Genomic DNA, 21,978 nt, shown 5'->3' on the forward strand with positions numbered 1-21,978 from the left:
AGACTTAGATTCACAACTCACAGAGATGTTCAGAGTGTTATTGGGGAATAAAAATGTTGGAACAGGGTTAGAGCAAACAGAGGTTTGAAACTAGGAAGCCAGGAGATGGGGAGAAGACCGGGGAAGCACAGCTCTGTTTTCTATTTCAGGGTCCAAATGCATCACCTCTCAAAGCCTGTCACATTATGTAACATTTATAAAGTTCTGAATATATATATGAATAATATTAACACATTCCATTGACACAAAATTTGAACAACAATATGTACTAAACAATATATTATCAATATGATAATTAAATAAATTTACATAATAAGTGTTTAAAAATATCGTGTGTGATTATGGTTATGTGGTTATAATCCCTGGTTACTTGGAATAATTGTAATAATGAACATAATCGTCCTAGTGGTCTTCAGTCACCTGTGTCCTGTAAAGAACTATCATTATTTCCACATAATTAGACTGATGTTCTTTTAATAACATCATCTTATCTCATCTCATTTTTCTTTTGCTGCGTGTTCAGTGTAGATCCAAATCCGCTGTAGTTTAGTTTCATTTAACTGATCTTAGTCTCATCTCTGTCTCAAGTGCATTTTTACTTGGTTTGAGACAAAGAGGACACATTTTATCACAAAACCATTCAAGGCTACAGTCACGTAAAAAAATGATTAGATCATCAAAAGTCATGAAAAACAATGGTTATGCAATTCAGTCCTAACTCCTGTGTGTATGATGTGACTAAAACAGACAGAAAAGAAAACGTGGAATGTTTAAAAGCACCGTTTTTGTCAGTACAATGCCATAGATGTAAGAACTGAAGGGATTTTGGTTTTTATCAAGTAAACATGTTAAATGGATAGATATCAGCTGTGAAATTAAACTACTCTGAGCTATTTTTGTTGTTATCATTACATTTGTCCAAACAAATGTACCTGTAGTTGTACCAGACATTAAAATGAACAAGAAATTGAAGAAAATAAGGGTGGTCTAATAATTGTTTATGCGATTGTACATCTGTATGGATATTAGGCCTGTAACGGTACACAAAATTTTCGGTTCGGTACGTTTTCAGTTTTGAAAGCCACGGTTCAGTTTTTTTCAGTTCGGTACAGGGAGAAAGAAAACCCCTCAAAATGTCTGAAATGCATTTATTACGAATTTTTGAACATATTTCCCCCAATTTTTGGAGACAATAGAATATAGAAAAACAGGAGTAATATAATTCTGCTGCTATGAATCAAATAGAAAACAAAATAAATAAAATATTACTAAATGTATTTTAAACATTAGTATTGCACTTTTCCCTGAAAGGTAGTTTTGAACAAACAACACAAATCTAATCACAGTTCTGTCAGTTCACATTCTGCAGAAAAATAACAACAAAATTCCACTTAAAGTGCAACATTAAGAAGAGGGCAAACTTGTATTCTCTTAAACCTAAGAGCAACTGTGACAACAAAATTAACCAAATTATTTATTTTAGGAGAGATAACAAACTGTTTAGGCCACTGTGTGTATTTGTGTGTGTGCAGGGTGTGATTTGTTAAAAACACGGGGGTGGGTGGGGGATGGGGGGGGGGGGGGGTAATTATTATTTTATATGTGGGGGTGCACTCCATAACTAACGCTGGCATGAAACAAAAGTGAAACTTTACTGACTTTCAATGTCCAACTCCCGCATTCTATTCCTCTATTATATTGTGTGTGTGTGTGTGTGTGTGTGTGTCAGACAGACAGACAGACAGACAGTAAGTGTAAGTGTTTGAGAACTACTGGACAAACCTCGTTCGTCTTACCAGTGTCTCTTTCACCTGCACCCGCGGTGATCCCAAACAGGACTGGACTGATGGTGGAGGGTCTTCAGTCTCTTCCTTCCAGGTTCACATCATATATGTTGTTATTTTTTTCCTTATATCAGCTGCTGTTTCGTATTTTGGGTCAATGTGCACTCCTTCAATATGTCCGTGTGGCACTTGCGTGGATTTAAAGTTCCGGATCGAACAATGTCTTTCGTTCCTTTTTCTTTTTCTCAACATACTGTACCTTTTCGGTACAGCTGTGTACCGAATCGAACAGGAGTGTACCGAAATGGTTCGGTTCAGTATGTGTACCGCTACAGGCCTAATAAATATGATTCCAGTGGATTTATCTGGTTCATATTTAACATCATGCTTTAAAGGAGCATTTCTTTTACATGTAAAATGTTTTAATTCTTGATTCGGCTTTCCGCCTCATTCTGGTTCTCACTGTCTGTTCTGGCCTGGGTGCCTGAACTGGTTTGATTGTTCTTGGTCTTGTCTGAGTCTCTGTTCTCTCTAATGCTGTCTGGTCCAATATTTCAGTTTTGTACTTAGTATGTTTTATCATGTTGTATCAGCCATGTTTAGTTTTTAGCTCATTGGCTCATAGACATGGGAATGGTTCGAGATATTAATGTAGTTCCTATTGAGCACTGATCGGAAGTCATATATGGACTTTCATTTGAATCCGTGACTTTTGACCTTAAGTGACCTTGAACCTTGAACCTTGACATTGACCGTAGTCAACCTCAAGTTCACCAATGTTTAAATTTCAACAATCTTCTTCTCTGACACAACTGGTTAGAATCATTTGAAATTTTATGTCGCTTCCTTGGGAAAATATCTGCAAAGTTTATTCACAGTTTTGAGACACTTAGATTTTTGACAGTTTTTTAATTATGAAAAATTTGCCTTTACATATTTTAATGGTTTATAACATGTAAATGGTTCCAGATATCAGTATAGTTCCTTTTGAGCACTGATAGGAAGTCATATGTGGACATTCATTTGGGCCTGTGACCTTTGACCTTGAGTGACCTTGAAGGGTCACCAATGTCAACATTTCATTTTCTCCAAAACTATTGGTCGGATTCATTTAAAATTTTATATGTATCTTTCTTGGGACAATTTCTACAAAGTTTGTTCACAGTTTTGACAGATTTTAATTTATAAACTTTTGGCAAATTTTGGAGCTATTGGTCCATATTTTGATGGTGTATAACATGTAAATGGTTAGCGATATCAAAATATTTCCTATTGATCACTGATAGATGGACTTTTTGATTGAATTAGTTGAGTTCTGCTCCAGTCAAAGTACCACCCACTTCTGTTGGGAGATTGTGAGGTTGTGAGGTTCTGTCTCTGTGTTCCAGTCCTGTGGTCTGGATGCAGATCAAACTCAACTGGGGATCGATTCTTGATAGAACATGACGCTGACATACAGGGACATAGGAACTATTTTTTCTATTTAATGGAGTTAAAGTCGAACTCGTATATATGTTTGTAACTCATATTTTTCCCCACCCTTTTTGTTGGGCTTAAAAAACAAAACTATTTCTTTTTGGACACTGGTTTCACTGGGAGGCACATTAATAAAACCGCATCACTGCAGTTTTCAACCATGCCATCATTTTCCACACAGTTTTTGGTCATTTTTAAAGAACCTCGCAACATCAGCAGTAATGTAAGGTCTGCTGGGAGTTCTCCTCCAGTGACAGTCCCACCCACTTCTATGGGGAGATTGATCTGCATCCAGACCACAGGACTGGAACATACAGACAGAACCTGACAACCTCACAGATTCTTGACAGAACATGTCGTTGAGATACAGGGAAACTGGTCCTGTATTTTTGGACTGAAGGTGAACACAAAAATAGTTTATTTCATACAGTGTTTCCAAATTCTGTAGCTAATATTTAATAGATCATAAATATCACTAGACCGACACTACAGTGATAGACTGGACAGTAATATCACTATCACATCAACAGGCGTAATATTCACTCTTTCAGTATTATGATAATGTCACCTTTCCCTTCGGCCTCCAGAAGCAGCTCATCCAGTTTGGGAGCCCTGCTGTGCTTCTTCTTTCTGCCTTATTGTCTGCTTCAGGTGTCTATCAAATGTCACGGTGCTGCTGTGTGTCACGGTTCGAGTTCTACTCCTTCTCTTTCTCCTTGTGTAACAAGGGATTCAAACCGGCAGCCGCTGCTCTCCCTCCAGGGTACCGCTGTCCTCGATGCGGTGGAAGGGAGAGCACAGTGCTGCATAAATGATCTGCATGTACGCCCCAATGAAAGAAAATCCTACTTGACGTAACCTAAATGACCAGTCAGTGGGATGCAGCGGAGATAAGACTGCTGAGAGAGCACACAACTGTTAACCTCCTCTCTGCTCTTTTTTTGTCTAACAAAGTTAGAGCAGGAGCCAGAGGAGGAGACAGTTCAGTAAAGATTAGTGAGAACAGTTATTACCTTGTGGTCGAAGGAATGCTCAACTCAGTTTCTTAAATTGCTTTTACTTCAAACACTTATTCCAACAGTAGTGAGAAACATTCAAAATGCAAATCTGTGTGACTGTAGCTGTGATTATAAGGGAAGTCAGACTCCAAGTGAAGGGAAACGGCAGCATTTATACTGATATATACATAATCATCAGCTGTGTACCTGAAAATAATAGAATTTACATATAAAATGCCAGTTTTCAGAGCACATATGTAGTGCTAAACCATCAGTTTGGTGATGGAAAGACTTGACACACCTCATTTTTATTAATGTTGAATTAATTATCTTAAATACTTTACAGACATAGATAGAAACTTACAACATTTAATCATAACTAAAATCAGAGCAGATGATGCCTTAGATGATGTGTTATTTTATACCATCCATCCATCCACGTTCAACTGTTTAACCCTTTGAGATCTATGAGTATAGTATGGTATAAAAAGTGACCATAGTATAATTTGATTTAAAAATTGAACATTTTATAATACGCTAAAAAATAGTCATAGTATAAGTATGATATAATAAATAGTTGTAGTATACTATGATAGAAAAATTGGTCATAGTACAGCTTAATATGAAAATGGGACCAATATGGTACAATTTTAAAAAAATAGTCATAGTATATTTTGATATAAAGAAAATCGTAGTATAGTATGATATAAAAAAGGTCATAGTACAGTATGATTTAAAAATTCATCACAGAATAGTACCATTTAGAAATAGTCATATTACAATGTGATATCAAATTGGTCATAGTATAGTATGGTATAAAAATAGAACGGGCAGGTCACATGGGGGAAGTTGTGCTGAAAACATGCCTCCACATACATGGTATATAAAGGCAAAATGAAAAGTCTTCAAAAATGGCCAAAATGGGCTCAGGCCTCTAAGGGTTAACTGTGTGTGTACAGTGGGAGGAGTGTAATTTTCAAGTTGCAGTAAATGTAGAATAAGTTAGTGTGAAAGGTGTTCAAACCTGATTCGTTTGTGCTCTTTCACACTGCTCTTTCTGTTTTTTACTCTTCTTTGTCCGGTGGCTTAATGCTATTATTCAAATTTACCGTGACCAGGTGGATAAAAGCATCATACTGTGCATGAGGTTTCTTCAGACTCGAACAAAAGATTTTAGCCAAGGAGATTTCAAGAACTTCTCCCAAAACACCACTTCATGTGGTCTGCATCTAAGAACAAATATTGCTTTTCAGGAGTTTCAAGAATAACACTGATGACAAAATGTCATTCTTAGGCTGAATCTGATTTGAATTTGTGCAGCCGGTAATAAACATACCACATTTTAACTGTGATATACATGTCATGCTGATATATACACAATTAGTTATACACATAATGCTATTCAGATCAAAAGAACTTCACAAATCAATAAAATTTTATATATATATATACTTTTATAGCCAACTTTTCATTTTATTGATTTGTGAAGTTCTTTTGATCTGAATAGCATCATGTGTATAACTAATTGTGTACTTGGACTTTACCTCTATTAATGGTGTAATGTTGTTCATACATTCAACACAGATTACAAATAGTTGACCCTTTTCTGCCTAAAGGATTCCAAGTAAAAGCTTCCACTTAGAACTTTTATCCACCTAAAGGTTACAAGTACTGATTTAGGGTAGTTTTACCAACTTGTAGTCTCTTTAAACTGTCTTAGTTTGCTTTTAGTACACTTAACTGTCCTTTAGTTGCATTTAGTGTCTTTTAGCTTGGTTTTATTGCTTGCCAGAGGGAAAGCATATTGGTCAGTTTGTATGTCTGTTTGTCTGTCTGTATGTGCTCTATTGGTCACATTTCAAGCATTATTGATATCAAACCATGACCACATGATTTGCCGTGGTGTAGTAGGCCAAAGTACAGCTCAGATATAGGCCAAAGTTGGGGTCAGGAGCTTGATTTGCTTATTCAGAAAACAGCTTCTGTCTTGAAAACTAAGACGAATATCGACTAACTTTGTATTATCAACTTATAGAAAGCCAGATGTGACCTTTTATTTGGTACCAATTTTGTTGACCTTGGATGACCTACAAAGGTCAAACGCAAGGTCATGATTTTCAAGACACTCAATTTTCACCCCTAACTCTGTGTTTTTTGCGGAAAGAGAAAAATGACTAAATGACTAGTACCAGTATAATGCTTGAGAAAGTAGGAGATGATATATTTTTTAAATTTTTTTGTATCATTTCCTGTTTCAGAGTTATGGCAGAAAATATCACTATTTCTAGTATTTTTTTGCTATTTCCATTCACTTATATGTTTGGAACTGTTTAAGATAGAAGAATACGACTTCTACCACAACGTTCAGCTTGGAAAAGTAGGTCGTAGTGTTTGTTTAGTTTTCCTCCATCACTTCTGGTTTCTGAGTTGCAACAGCTGAGAGTTTACATGTCACTTGTGTGTAAATTCACTAAATGGCTTCTGTCTGTGAAATGATGCAGATATCGACTATTATCCACTAATCAGAACTCGCATATGGCCTTTCATTTAGTCATGTGATCAGATTATAAAGCGTGAAAATATAGGCCGAAGTTCTCTTTCAAAGGCCTCCAGCAAGTGCACTGCCTGTGGCAGTTTTATTATCTTTTAGTTCCCTTTTTACACCTTTTAGTTTAATTTGACTGTCTTTTATATTAGTTTCACCAACTTTTAGTCTGTTTAAACCATTACTTAGTTTGGTTTTACTACACTTTAGTTGTCTATCTAAACTGTTTAGAAAACAGGTGATTTGTGGTTTTACTGTGGCTGTCTTCTGTCTAAAACAGAGCTAAGCTAACAGAGCTATAATGTAAACTATCCGCTGATGCAGCATGTGAAGATTATAAGACAGTCACTTTTCCATTGGACATCTGTGCAAAACTTAACTGATATTTACTAAATGTCAAAAAAACAGAAGTGCGTAATGTCGGTTTTTCCATTAAATCACAAATGCAATTATTTGGTTATTTATTATTGCGAGATGACACAAGAAGTCATTCTATAAACATGGCGACAAACGTAAATATGGTGTTGATTTACAGATATATTCATTATTATTCTATATTTCCCCTCTATCTCCTACTAAATTAAAAAGTGATGTGGTTTCCTGGTGTGTCCACACATATTGCGACATGTTCTTCTTTTTCGCTTGTTGTAACGTACGTCAACATCTGTTTTTTTAATTCACCTGACTCTAGTTGTGAAAAACGGTCTTTCCATTGCAGTTTTGCGTGATACACCATTTGTGCTACACCCAAAACCACCTCTCGCCAGCGCAAAAACTTTTAATTGAAAAAATGAGACTTCTGGTGAAATTGTCGTTTTTCCATTAGGTACCTTTTTATGCACAAGTTATATTTGCGCAATTTGAGGGTCAATGGAAAAGTGACTACTGTTATTTTGAGTGACTGTTAAAAGATGCTTTTGAATTTTATTTTAAAGAAAAAAACTTGATGATACCATAACACAGATGTGGAAACATAGGGTTGATTGTAGGTAGTTTTGGCAGAACTAAGCGTGTTCTGGTACCAGACGGACCCCTGCTGGTGGGAGTTTGGAACATCAGTATTACATGAAACCACTTTGACAGCCTGTGAGTAGGGATGCACCTAGGGCTGCTCGATTATAGAAAAAAAAATAATCACGATTATTTTAGCAATAATTGAAATCACGATTATTAAAAACGATTATTTAACCTTAAAGTTGTTTATTTTTTTCTTGCAAAACAATGTAAGATATACTCTTTAAATATAAATAAAGCTTTTAACCATTAAAACAAAGTATGTTCACTTTTGTACGAAACAAAAAAATCTATGAATGCAAATAAGTATACTGTAAATTCAAGTATGTTTCCTTTTGTAAACAAATAGTGCACTGGAATTAAACTGCTCTAGACTTGCCATAGAACTGGAGCAATAAAAAAAAAACTCACGTAAAGTGCAAATTATAAATTCAAGTATGTTCAGTGTAGTATGAAACACAGTAAATTCAGTGGCGTGCTGTGGTTTCAGTTAGGTTAATACGGGAGTTGCAGCGTAAAGAGATTTGGAGACTGAAGATTGCATTGCGGACGAAGTTGTAGGCAGAGGTTTTTTTTATGTGTTTTAGTTTTTCATAAGCTTATGATAAAGGTGGCGGTGGTTAAACTTTAGATGGTTAAAAAGGTTTGCTGTGTTACCGGTCAGTGCGGACGCAACTCCGAAACACATTTTGCACGTAATGGGTTTTTGCTCTTCATCAAACCCAAAGTGATTCCATACAATTTAATTTGACTTGCCTTTTTTGTTTACCAAGCACCTCTGCTGCGATTCTCCTGCTATTTTTCCAGACCGCTAGGTACAACTTTCCTCTTGGGGTGGACCTGCCGGCTAGCAGGCAGCAGTAGCTTAGAGGGGGGCGGGGCAGAGCAGCTCATGGTAGCTTGCGTGCGCGTGAATTAAACAACTCAAAATTAATAATCGTTTTTTCTCGATTACATAATTTCTGTAATCGTTGCGTGTAATAATCGAAATTGTGATTGAATTTCAATTAATTGCACAGCCCTAGATGCACCGATACCACTTTTTTCCAGACCGAGTACGAGTACTTACATTTGAGTACTTGCCGTTACCGAGTACCAATACTAGTCCTTAATAATCCCATTCCAGTTGTTAGTTCCTTTTGTAAATGTGCTTTATTGTCGTTGTCATTAGTCTGACTGGAACAAAGTGCTGCTACTGACATTTAATGTGTTGGAATGAGCGTTTGCCAATTAATCCACCAGGGGGCGCCGCTCTGAATTAACCATACTGGACAAATACCACGAAGAAGAAGAAAGTTTAATGAGAAGAAGAAAGTCAGTAATAACAAACATGTAGTCGACAGAGGGAACACTACTGTGATACTAATGTTGCAGCATTTTCTCCGGTAAGGTTTAAAAGTTTAGCTTCAGCAGGAAGAGAAAAGACAAATGAGTGAGAAGTTTGGTTTTCACTTCCACTGGCGGCGGTCCGCACCGCTCCGTACTCCCTCTGGTATTCTCTGTCTGGAAAACAGATGAATGTACGCAGAGGACGGACAGAACGCTGCGTCTGTATCTGTCTGTGTCTGGAACGGTACTGTCAGTCAGCCTTACTTTGATCATTTCTTTGGTTCAATCTCCACACTGTTCACACTCACACACATTAGTCCTCCTCCTCGTACCTGCTGCACTGAACGGGGAATGGCACACAGCTGTAAGTGGTAGCGGTGAATTTGTATTGGATTACTTTTACAAGTACACACACTGAGTATCGGTGCATCCCTACCTGTGAGATTTTAGACTAGCAGCTTTCATGCTCTGCTCTGTTCCACCTCTGTACTTTAAAGCTGTAGGTATGGGTTCCATGGGTTTTCTCTAATTGTATCGTCACCATCTCATTCCTTTTTTACTCATGTATACAGTTATTACCACAGTTAGCCTCAGGTCATTTGGCTCAAACTGTAAGTCTAGTTTTACAAGATTTGCTAATGCTTCACTGACTTCAGGAACATTTCCTACAGTATTTAAACAAGCGCAGGTAACACCACTACTCAAAAAACCTTCCCTCACCCCCACTCAAGTGGAGAATTATCGACCAGTCTCACTCCTCCCATACCTTTCTAAGATCATCGAAAGGGCGGTCTTCAAACAGGTCACAGAATTCCTCTCCCAAAATAACCTCCTTGACATCAACCAATCTGGCTTCAAAATCGGCCACTCCACTGAAACGGCTCTGTTGTCTGTGACAGAAGCCTTGAAAGAGGCTAGAGCAGCAGCCAAGTCTTCAGTACTCATTCTACTGGACTTATCAGCAGCATTTGACACTGTCCGTCATGATATCCTGTTATCCATACTCTGGAACATGGGCATCACAGGCCACGCACACTCCTGGTTTCAATCTTACCTTACTGGTCGGTCCTTCAGTGTGTCCTGGCTAGGGCACACATCAGCAGTTCACCGCCTCACCACGGGGGTCCCCCAAGGCTCTGTGTTGGGCCCCCTCCTTTTTGCCATATACACCACCTCACTCGGTCAGATCATCCACTCACACGGCTTCTCATATCATTGCTATGCTGATGATACCCAGCTCTATCTGTCATTCCCACCTGATGACTCCACAGTCTCAGTGCGGATCTCAGATTGTCTCTCTGACATATCTGCATGGATGAAAGCCCATCACCTTCAGCTGAACCTGTCCAAAACTGAACTGCTGGTCTTCCCAGCTAAGCCAACCATACAGCAGGACATCTCCATCACTTTTGACTCCATACCTCTGGCTCCTACCAGTGTAGTACGTAACTTGGGAGTCATGATTGATAATCAGTTGACCTTCACGGATCACGTTGCCTCTGTCACCCGATCATGCCGTTTCACTCTGTTCAACCTAAGAAAGATCAGGCCATACCTAACCGAACAGGCCACCCAGCTCCTGGTGCAGACTATGGTTATCTCCCGTCTTGACTACTGCAATGCTCTTCTAACGGGCCTCCCAGCTTGTGTTCTCAAACCACTACAGATGGTCCAGAATGCAGCAGCGCGTCTGGTCTTCAATCAGCCTAAAAGGGCACATGTCACCCCCTTACTCATTGAGTTACACTGGCTACCCATAGCTGCCCGCATAAAATTCAAATCTTTAATCCTAGCCTACAAAATTCTCCGTGGGTCTGCTCCTGTCTACTTAGGTGCACTAATAAAAGCTTATGTCGCCCCACGACCACTCCGCTCGTCTGGGGAACGTAGTCTGGTGGTCCCCAGACCTTGTACAAGACAATCCAGGCTCTTTTCATGGGTCGTTCCACGTTGGTGGAACGCTCTACCAAGTGCTACAAGAACAGAGTCATCCCTGCCTATCTTCAAGAAGCTCCTGAAGACCCAGCTCTTCCGAGAGCACCTCCTGTCCTAGCACTTTCAAACATTCCATTTTAAATATTCTAATAAGGTTTTTCCCAGGACAACCACAGATTCTTTCACGATTATCTCTGGACCTGCTGCGGTGGTCCGGCCTCTTCCCTGCCCTCATCATCACCACTCACTTATCCTCAACCGCCTCCATGTGTCTCCCCCTACTCCCCCCTTCTCCCCCTCTCCCCCAGTCCCTATCTCTATCGCTCTCTCTTTTTCCCCTTCTCTACTCTCTCTCTTTAACCCCAACTGGTCAAGGCAGACGGCCATCCTCCAGGAGTCTGGGTCTGCTCGAGGTTTCTGCCTGTTAAAGGGAAGTTTTTCCTCGCCACTGTCACCAGTCACAAGTGTTTGCTCCAGGAGGATTCTGTTGGGTTTCTGTAGAATTGACTTAGAGTCTGGTTTTGACCAACTCTATATATAAAATGTCAAGAGATAACTTTTTTGTGATCTGGCGCTATATAAATAAAATTTGATTGATTGAGTGATTTAATTGGTTTTCCCCTGTAAGTCGCTTTGGAAAAAAGCGTCTGCCAAATGCGTAAACATAAACATAAACATAAACATAATAGATAAAGAGACAGACACGGAAAAAAATGAATACAACATTAAATAAAACACTTGGAGTAATTTCAAGGATTTTATTCTTTACCGTAGAAACACTGTACATAAATTACTTTCTCTGAGACTAATATTGATGTACGGATAAGTGGAATTTCTCAACCTTCAAAATAAAAAAGAGAAACCCAGAAAGACATTATCAGCTTGTCTTAATTGTCTCTGAAAAGAAAAGACCGGTAGCATATGGTGTTAACTCTTTCTTTCTCTCAGTGTAAAGTTCCTGTTCTGTCCGTTGAAATGATTAAAGTTTCCTTCCCACCCTTGTAAACACACATACACACAAAGAAAACTCCTCTTAAAGAGTACAGAGACCCACAATCAATGAGAAAACATCCACATCAAATTTTGATCTATTACTGTTACTCATTAAAGTCACTGATGGCGATGCACTGTCCCCTTAAGGAGAAACAAGCAAAAACGAATAGAGAAGCAACGATTAGTTACTACTCACAGCAACCCCCCCACCCCCACCCCCAAAGCCATGACAACATGTTTATATTGCAAGCAATACTACTACCTTTGACCAATAAAAGCACAAGGTCTATGCGTTATGAGGCTGAGTCACATTTTGCAGAAGTAATCGACTCCTGGGCTTACAGGGACCAGTGTTTACAGGACCAGTGAGCCCACGTGGTCCAGGATCAGTCCATCCACACGGAATTATGAAGAGCCGTGGCACCGCCGTCACCCCTCCCTGACGCTCCACTGCCGATTGTTTTTGTCATTGTAGTCTGAAACTGTACGATTTTATAGACCTCGTAGAGGGACAAGGTGTGATGAAGAGGAGTGGTTTTAGAACTGACCCAAAGATCGTAGATATCAGTAAGAAACAAACAAAAACACAACTCAAATCTTCTGTTGGTTCCGTTCAGATGATGGTCCATTCCAGTGGTGGTGGTGGCGTGGTAATAGTGGTATAGGTAATAGTATGTAAACACTTTTTTGTTCCTTTTTTATATCTCCTTTTTGTCTGAAGCAAATGCAAGTTTATATATAAAACAAACCAAAAATCCAAACAGAAAATCAGTCTTTTTTTTTTTCCTCCGTACAAATTGTAGTCCTTTTTTGTGCCCGTCTCTCTTAGAGAGAGTCCACGTCAGTTCCACAACAGTTCCATTCAATGGCTTCAGCCATGGAAACAAAACATCCTATATAAGATAAGCTGGGTCTTATCTAGACCCACAGAGATAAGATACCTGCAACGTTTGTTTGGGATTCACAGACATTAGTAAAGTCGACTGATCGGACAGTTTACAACTGTCTAAATGCTTGAGGGCTTGTCTGGTCGTGACAGCTGCTGAAATGCTCACTTTCTTATTTTAATGTGTCACTGTTTCACAGCTAGACAGCACATGATTATAGCACTCTGGGAAACCCCGCCTACCAGAGAAAGGGGGAGGGGCATGCGTGCAGGCTGTTCAAAGGCAGATGACATTGAGAAACGACGAAAGAAAAGGCATCGGTCAGAGACTGAACCTGTGTTTGTGCAGGTTCACTTTTGAAACCGTCTTATAATCGTTGGGTCATTTTAGGGTCAGTTGCATTAAAGTGATTGTTACACCTTCATCAGTCTACAAATTCTACTTCATCATCTTCAAAGAAAAGTAAAAACAACAAAGTCGCAAACATGGGGTTTCTTCAGTGGCTAGTTTTGACTTCAGTTTAGTGACATCCATTTTCTGTTCAAACTGAATCTGTTAGTCTCTGACAGTCGCGGTCGATGCCGTGTTACCTCCTCCCTATCTCGCTCTGGCGGAGGAACTGGATGTTGTTGGAGCTGTCGGCGAGCTCGGGGTACTGCTCTATGGACAGGACGTAGTATCCGTCGTAGCCCAGAACCTTCCCGCTGCTGAGCAGCTGCCTCTTCTCGCCCTCCGTCCACAGCCGGACCCCCTCCTCGCCGTCTCTGACTCGCTGCTGTTCGCGGGCCCAGGCGTTGGACAGCGCCCTCTGGCGGGCGTGTTCCAGGATGCGCGCTTTCTCTTCGTCCAGCGTCGTCCCGTAACGTACGTGAAGTGCCAGAGCCCCGTACTGCAGCTCCACATCTGCGAAGCGCCGCGTTCGCCCGTTCATCACCGTCGTGGACTGAGACACGGTGACGTTGACACCATTTTCCAGAGACTTGCGTCCAGAGGTGAGTCGCAGGGCGCTGAGATCGTTCTCTGGAAGGCTGGTCTTGATGAAGTAATGCGTGTCTCGGCCCTCCACAGTGAAGTGCAGATCTTCCAGGTAAAAGGCGTTGTTTAAGACCGCCGACACTTTGATGCAGTCCTCGTTGGCGATGTTGAGGGCGTTGGTGACCACGCGGCCTTGGATCACCGCCAGCATCACCCCCTTCCCAATCAGAGACTTGACGGTGGCGAACCAGAGCCAGGGTTTGGTGTGGTCCGAGTGACGCCGGCTCAGCTGAATCTCTGGCATTCGCTCAAAGGACAGGAAGGCCCGGGACTGACGGGTCACCTCCTGCTGAACACCGGAGATGGCCTGAGGACGCAGAGACAGCGCAGAGTAAGGATTTACTCAGCATCATGTGACCATTTCCCACCAATAGGAACTTAAACACACTCGCACTCTGGATACAAAACAGGTTAGAACTGTCTGTAAAGCTCTAGAAAAAACAACAATAATTAGCAAAAAGATACTAACAAAGGCTCACCTACAGCTCGTATTAACATAATAACCTCTAAATGATGGCAACTACAACATTTTCTTTGTTTTAGTGTAAAAATGTAAACTTACATGATGAAAATTAAAACTAATCTAAAACCACAAACAACCTGAGAGTTGTTAACCCATAAAGACCCAAACACCCACCTCCGACCAAATCCATCTACTGATCTGAATGTTTGATCCACTAATCCTATCAATCCATGTCAATAATTGGTGTAAAATACAGTTCATCTTTTCATGGTCATCAGATATGACCCATTTGGACGTTCAGAGGCTCCGTAGTTACCGTGGAAACACCGTCATCTACAACACTGATTCAGCTGTAAAACCCATGGATGTGTGGATGGACACACATGTTTTTGCATTCAATGATTGATATCTTTGTGGAAAAAGTCACTTTTCTTAATTTTTTCTTCTTTTTCTGGTCTAAGAACCTTTGAATTTACTCCGAGCTTTAATGAACATCTACACGATCAGTGAATTAAATATAGGGAGATACATGATTTACACTGAAAACTGCAGAGGATAATATTATAATAAATGGTGATAAAGCGCTGAAGAATTGTTTAATACAGGGGAAAAATTCATTTGAGAACTGACACCAAAGTAGTGCTGGGTCTTCATGGGTTTAAGTGAAATTTTAATAATATTCTGCCTGGTACTGTTAATGTTGTGTGTATTTGTAGATCCAGTGTGATCTGTAAGCTGTAATGTACAAGTGTAAAAAAGATACACTGAGGCAGAATATTGTTGAAGGTGCACTTTTACTTTTTTTGCAGGAAAACACAGAAAAACATTTAGTTATATTGTTATATTGCTAAAATTTCATTATATTTTCATAGTGATTTAACTTTTTTCACACTAAAAGATTTATTTTTTTTTTTGTAATAGGTTATTGTGCTATTATTTTTACTTTACTTTCGACCATATTGGGCTGAATGTGGAACCTGAACTACCCCTGGTTTAGAGAATGACCTGCTGATCTTTGTACTTATGTATTAACTTATTCATACAATGAGTTATGATCAAATGTTCACTTTATAAAATAGAGAAACACTTGACACTTTCAGATGATCTGTGCCTCTAACCCTGTCGACACATGTACGTTGTATAATGACATACTACAGCTGCTGATGTCACTGGGCTTATCTGAGCTGGTGTTTTTACACTGTGGGAAAAGCAACATAAGACGTATCTGCCGCCGTATCAAGACTCATTTTTCCACATAGTTTCCTAAGTGCGTGTGTAGTTTTAATTTTATCTTTGTTTTGAGGAGCTGATTAGGTTTAGTTTTTGTGTGAGAGAGAGAGAGAAATACGTAGGATTTATTAAAGGAGCAGTGTTGTGAAAAGTCAATTTATTATTGAACACCATAAACTGTTAACACTGTTTGACACATGGCGCAGCTCAGTAATTAACACCTGGAGCTAAAATCAAACGTGAAAGCCGTCTTTATTCGCAGTAGTCGTACAGTTCTGTATTTGTCTGTTAACATAATCTTTCTTTCGCTGCTAATTGTAGCTAAGTCTTATTTTTCATTGTAAACCTGATACATATCGTTAGCATCATAGCATAACAGTCAAAGTCAAACACAAATGGGCAAAAAGTGTGTGGACACATTCAATTCAGGTGTTTTTTTTTCTAATGGTTTTGGGATACAAAACAATGATTGTATGTGTGTATATATGTATGTGTATGTATCCATGTATGTACCTATGTATGTATGTATTTAGCTGTGTATGTACGTATGTATTCATGTATGTATCTATGGATGTATGAACCTATGTAGGCAGGTATGTATGTCTGTACACATGTATGTATCTATGTATGAACATATGTATGTATTTACCTGTGTATGTACATGTGTTTCCATGTATGTACCTGTGTATGTATGTATGTACGTGTGAACATATGTATGCATGTATTTAGCTGTGTATGTACGTATGTATCCATGTATGTATGAACTTATGTATTTACCTGTGTATCCGTGTATGGATGTACGTATGAACATATGTATGCATGAATGTATGCATTAATATGTATGTATGTATTTAGCTGTGTATGTCAGTATGTATCCATGCATGTATGAACGAACGCATGTATGTATGTACCTATAAACCTATGTTTGTATGCATGCATGAACATATGTATGAACCTATGTATGCATGTATGTATGAACTTATGTATGAACCTATGTATGTATAAATCTACGTATGTATGTATATATAAACCTATGTATGAACCTGTTTGTATGTACCTATATATCCATGTATGTATAAACCTATGTATGTATGAACCTATATATATGTACATACGAATGTATGTATGTATGAACCTATGTATGAACCAATGTTTGTATGCATGCATGAATGTATGAATGTATGTACATATGAACCTATGTATGTATGAACTTATGTATGTATGTATAAACCTATGTATTTATGTATATATAAACCTATGTATGAACCTATGTTTGTATGCATGCATGAACCTGTGTATGTATGTATGAACCTATATATATGTACATATGAATGTATGTATGTATAAACCTATGTATATATGAACCTATGTATGTATGTATAAACCTATGTTTGTATGCATGCATGAACCTATGTATGAACCTGTATATATTTATATATATACACACACACACACACATATGAATGTATGTATGTATAAACCTATGTATGTATGAACCTATGTATATATGAACCTATGTATGAACCAATGTTTGTATGCATGCATGAACCTATGTGTTTATGTACGTATGTATGAACCTATGTATGCATGTATGTATGAACCTATGTATGTATGTACATATGAACCTATGTATTTATGTATATATAAACCTATGTATGAACCTATGTTTGTATGCATGCATGAACCTATGTATGAACCTGTATATATTTATATATATACACACACATATGAATGTATGTATGTATAAACCTATGTATGTATGAACCTATGTATATATGAACCTATGTATGAACCAATGTTTGTATGCATGCATGAACCTATGTGTTTATGTACGTATGTATGAACCTATGTATGCATGTATGTATGAACCTATGTATGTATGTACATATGAACCTATGTATTTATGTATATATAAACCTATGTATGAACCTATGTTTGTATGCATGCATGAACCTATGTATGTATGTATGCACTAACTTATGTATGTATGAACCTATGTATGTATGAATGTATGAACGTATGTATGAATCTATGTATGTATGAACCTATGTATGTATGAATGTATGAACGTATGTATGAATCTATGTATGTATTAACTTATGTATGTATGAACGTATGTATATATGTATGAACCTATGTATGTATATACACATGTATTTACCTGTGTATGTATCTATGTATGTATGTATGTACACATGTATGTACCTATGTATGTATGTTTGTATGTATGAACTTACACATCTACGTATGTATGAACCTATGTATGTATTTACGTATATATGTATGAATCTATGTATGTATATATGTATGAACCTATGGATGTATGTACATATGAACCTATGTAAGTATGAAGTTATGTATGTATGTATAAACCTATGTATAAACCTATGTGTATGTATGTATACAATCTATGTATGTATGTACATATTAATGTATGTATGTATGTATTTATGTACATATGAACCAATGTCTGAACCTATGTATGTATGAACTTATGTATGTATGCATGTATAAACCTATGTATGTATGAACCTACATATGAACCTATGTATGTATGTACGTACATATGAACCTATGCATGAACCTATGTATGTATGTACGTATGTATAAATGTATGAACCTATGTATGTATGTATGTACGACCTTATGTATGTATGTATGTATGTATTAACCTATGTATGCATGTATGTATAAACCTATGTATGTCCCTATGTATGTATGTACGTACATATGAACCTATCCATGAACCTATGTATGTATGTATGTATGAACTTATGTATGTATGTACGAACTTGCGTATCTATGAACCTATGTATGTATGTATGAACCTATGTATGTACATATGAATCTATGTATGTAAATATGAACCTATGTATGTATGTACATATGAACCTATGTATGTATGTACATATGAATGTATGTATGTATTTATGTATGTAAAAACCTATGTATCAACTTATGTATGTATGTATGAAGTTATGTATGTATAAACCTATGTATCAACCTATGTATGTATGTATGTAAGAACTTATGTATGTACTGTATGTATGTATGTATGTATAAACCTATGTATGTATGAACGTATGTATGTATGTACATATGTACATATGAACCTATGTATTTATGTATGTATTTATATATAAATCTATGTATGAATCTATGTTTGTATGCATGCATGAACCTATGTATGTATTAACTTATGTATGTATGTATGTATGTACGTACGTACATATGAACCTATGCATGAACCGATGTATAAACCTATGTATGTATGTATGTACGTACATATGAACCTATGCATGAACCTATGTATGTATGTACATATGTATGCATGTATAAACCTATGTATGAACCTTTGTATGTATGTATGTTTGCATGTATGAACTTATGTATCTATGTATGTATGTATGAACCAATGTATTTAGGTATGTATGTATGTATGTATGAATCTATGTATGTATGAACTTATGTATGCATGTAAATATGAACCTATGTATGTATGTATGAACTTATGTATGTATGTATGTATGTATATACAAACCTATGTATGAACCTATGTTTGTATGCATGCATGAACCTATGTATGTATGCATTATCTTATGTATGTATGTATGAACCTATGTAGGAACCTGTGTATGTATGTATGTATGTATGTATGTACATATGAACCTATGTATGAACTTACGTATCTATGTATGTATGAACCAATGTATTTATGTATGAATCTATGTATGTATGTATATATGAACCTATGAATGTATGAACTTATGTATGCATGTAAATATGAACCTATGTATATATGTATGAACTTAGGTATGTATGTATAAACCTATGCATGTATGTATGTATGTATGTACATATGAACCTATGTATGTATGTATGAACCTATGTATGTATGTATGTATATATAAACCTATGTATGAACCTATGTATGTATGCATTATCTTATGTATGTATGTACATATGAACCAATGAATGAACCTATGTATGCATGTATGTATGTATAAACCTTTGTATGTATGAATTTATGTATGTATGTTTGTATGTATGAACTTACGTGTCTATGTATGTATGGATCTATATGTATTTATGTATGTATGTATATATATATATATATATATATATATATATATATATATATATATAAACCTATGTATGAACCTATGTTTGTATGCATGCATGAACCTATGTATGTATGTATAAACCTATGTATGAACCCATGTACTACATGGGTACATGTACCTATGTATGTATGTACATATGAACCTATGTATGTATGCATGCATGTATAAACCTATGTATAAACCTATGTATGTATGTATGTATGTATGAACTTATGTACGTATAAACCTATGTATCAACTTATGTATGTATGTATGAACTTATGTATGTATATACCTATGTATGTATGTATGAACCTAAGTATGTATTTATGTATGTATATATTAATTTATGTATGTATGAACCTATGTATGTATGAATGTTTAAACCTATGTATGAACCTATGTATATATGTATGAACGTATGTATGTATGAATCTATGTATGTATGTATGTATGAACCTATGCATGTATGAACATATGTATATATGTATGAACCTATGCATGTATGAACATATGTATATATGTATGAACCTATGTATGTATGAACTTATGTATGCATGTATGTATGTACATATTAACCTATGTATGTATGCATGTATGTATAAACCTATGTATATATGAACTTATGTATGTATGTATGAACTTACGTATCTATGTATGTATGAACCTATGTATGTACATATTAACGTATGTATGTTTGTATGTATTTATGTACATATGAACCTATATATGTATGAACTTATGTATGTATAAACCTATGTATGTATGGACCTATGTATGTATGTACGTATGAACCTATGCATGAACCTATGTATGTATGTACGTATGTATGAATGTATGAACCTATGTATGTACATATGAACCTAAACCTATTAACGTATGTATGTACATATTAACCTATGTATGTATGAACTTATGCATGTATGTATGTATGAACCTATGTATGTATGAACATATGTATGTATGTATGTATTTATGTACATATGAACCTATATATGTATGAAGGTATGTATATATGTATAAACATATGTTTGTACGTATGGACCTATGTATGTATGTACGTATGTATGAACCTATGTATGCATGGATGTATGTATGTATGTATGTATGAACCTATGTATGTATGAACTTATGTATGTATGTATAAACCTATGTATTTATGTATATATAAACCTATGTATGAACCTATGTTTGTATGCATGCATGAACCTATGTATGCACCTGTGTATGTATGTATGAATGTATATATGTATGTATGTATATATTAACTTATGTATGTATGAACCTATGTATGTATGAATGTATAAACCTATGTATGAACCTATGTATATATGTATGAACCTATGTATGTATATACACATGTATTTACCTGTGTATGTACATATGTATCCATGTATGTATCTATGTATGTATGTATGTACACATGTATGCACCTATGTATGTATGTATGTATGTATGTATGTATAAATCTATGTATATATGAACTTATCTATGTATGTATGTATGAATGTATGTATTTATGTATATATGTATGTATGAATCTATGTATGTATATATGTATGAACCTATGTATGTATGTACATATGGATGTATGTACATATGAACCTATGTAAGTATGAAGTTATGTATGTATGTATAAAACTATGTATAAACCTATGTGTATGTATGTATACAATCTATGTATGTATGTACATATTAATGTATGTATGTATGTATGTATGTATATATTTATGTACATATGAACCAATGTCTGAACCTATGTATGTATGAACTTATGTATGTATGCATGTATAAACCTATGTATGTATGAACCTATGTATGTATGTACATATGAACCTATGTATGAACCTATGTATGTATGTACGTATGTATGCATGTATGAACCTATGTATGTATGTACGACCTTACGTATCTATGTATGTATGTATGTATTAATCTATGTATGCATGTATGTATGTATGTACATATGAACCTATGCATGAACCCATGTATGTATGTACATATGCATGCATGTATGAACCTATGTATGCATGTATGTATGAACTTACGTATCTATGTATGTATGAACCTATGTATGTATGTATGAACCTATGTATGTACATATGAATATATGTATGTACATATGAACCTATGTATGTATGTACATATGAACCTATGTATGTATGAACGTATGTATGTATGTATTT

At 36.6% G+C, this 21,978-nt stretch overlaps 1 protein-coding gene across 1 annotated transcript in view; it reads right to left on the minus strand.

Moving 5' to 3' along the window:
- Positions 1 to 11,825: 11,825 nt before the first annotated feature.
- Positions 11,826 to 21,978, minus strand: part of tenm3 (teneurin transmembrane protein 3) — a 776,142-nt gene continuing 765,989 nt past the window's right edge. The window contains exon 58 of the mRNA XM_030128911.1: positions 11,826 to 14,303. Within this exon, the coding sequence (XP_029984771.1) occupies positions 13,548 to 14,303 (756 nt within the window). The 3' untranslated portion in view covers positions 11,826 to 13,547. The remainder of the gene's footprint in view (positions 14,304 to 21,978) is intronic.

The sequence above is a fragment of the Sphaeramia orbicularis genome, chromosome 1 (genome assembly GCF_902148855.1).
Source record: "Sphaeramia orbicularis chromosome 1, fSphaOr1.1, whole genome shotgun sequence".
In the NCBI taxonomy this organism is placed as follows: domain Eukaryota; kingdom Metazoa; phylum Chordata; class Actinopteri; order Kurtiformes; family Apogonidae; genus Sphaeramia; species Sphaeramia orbicularis.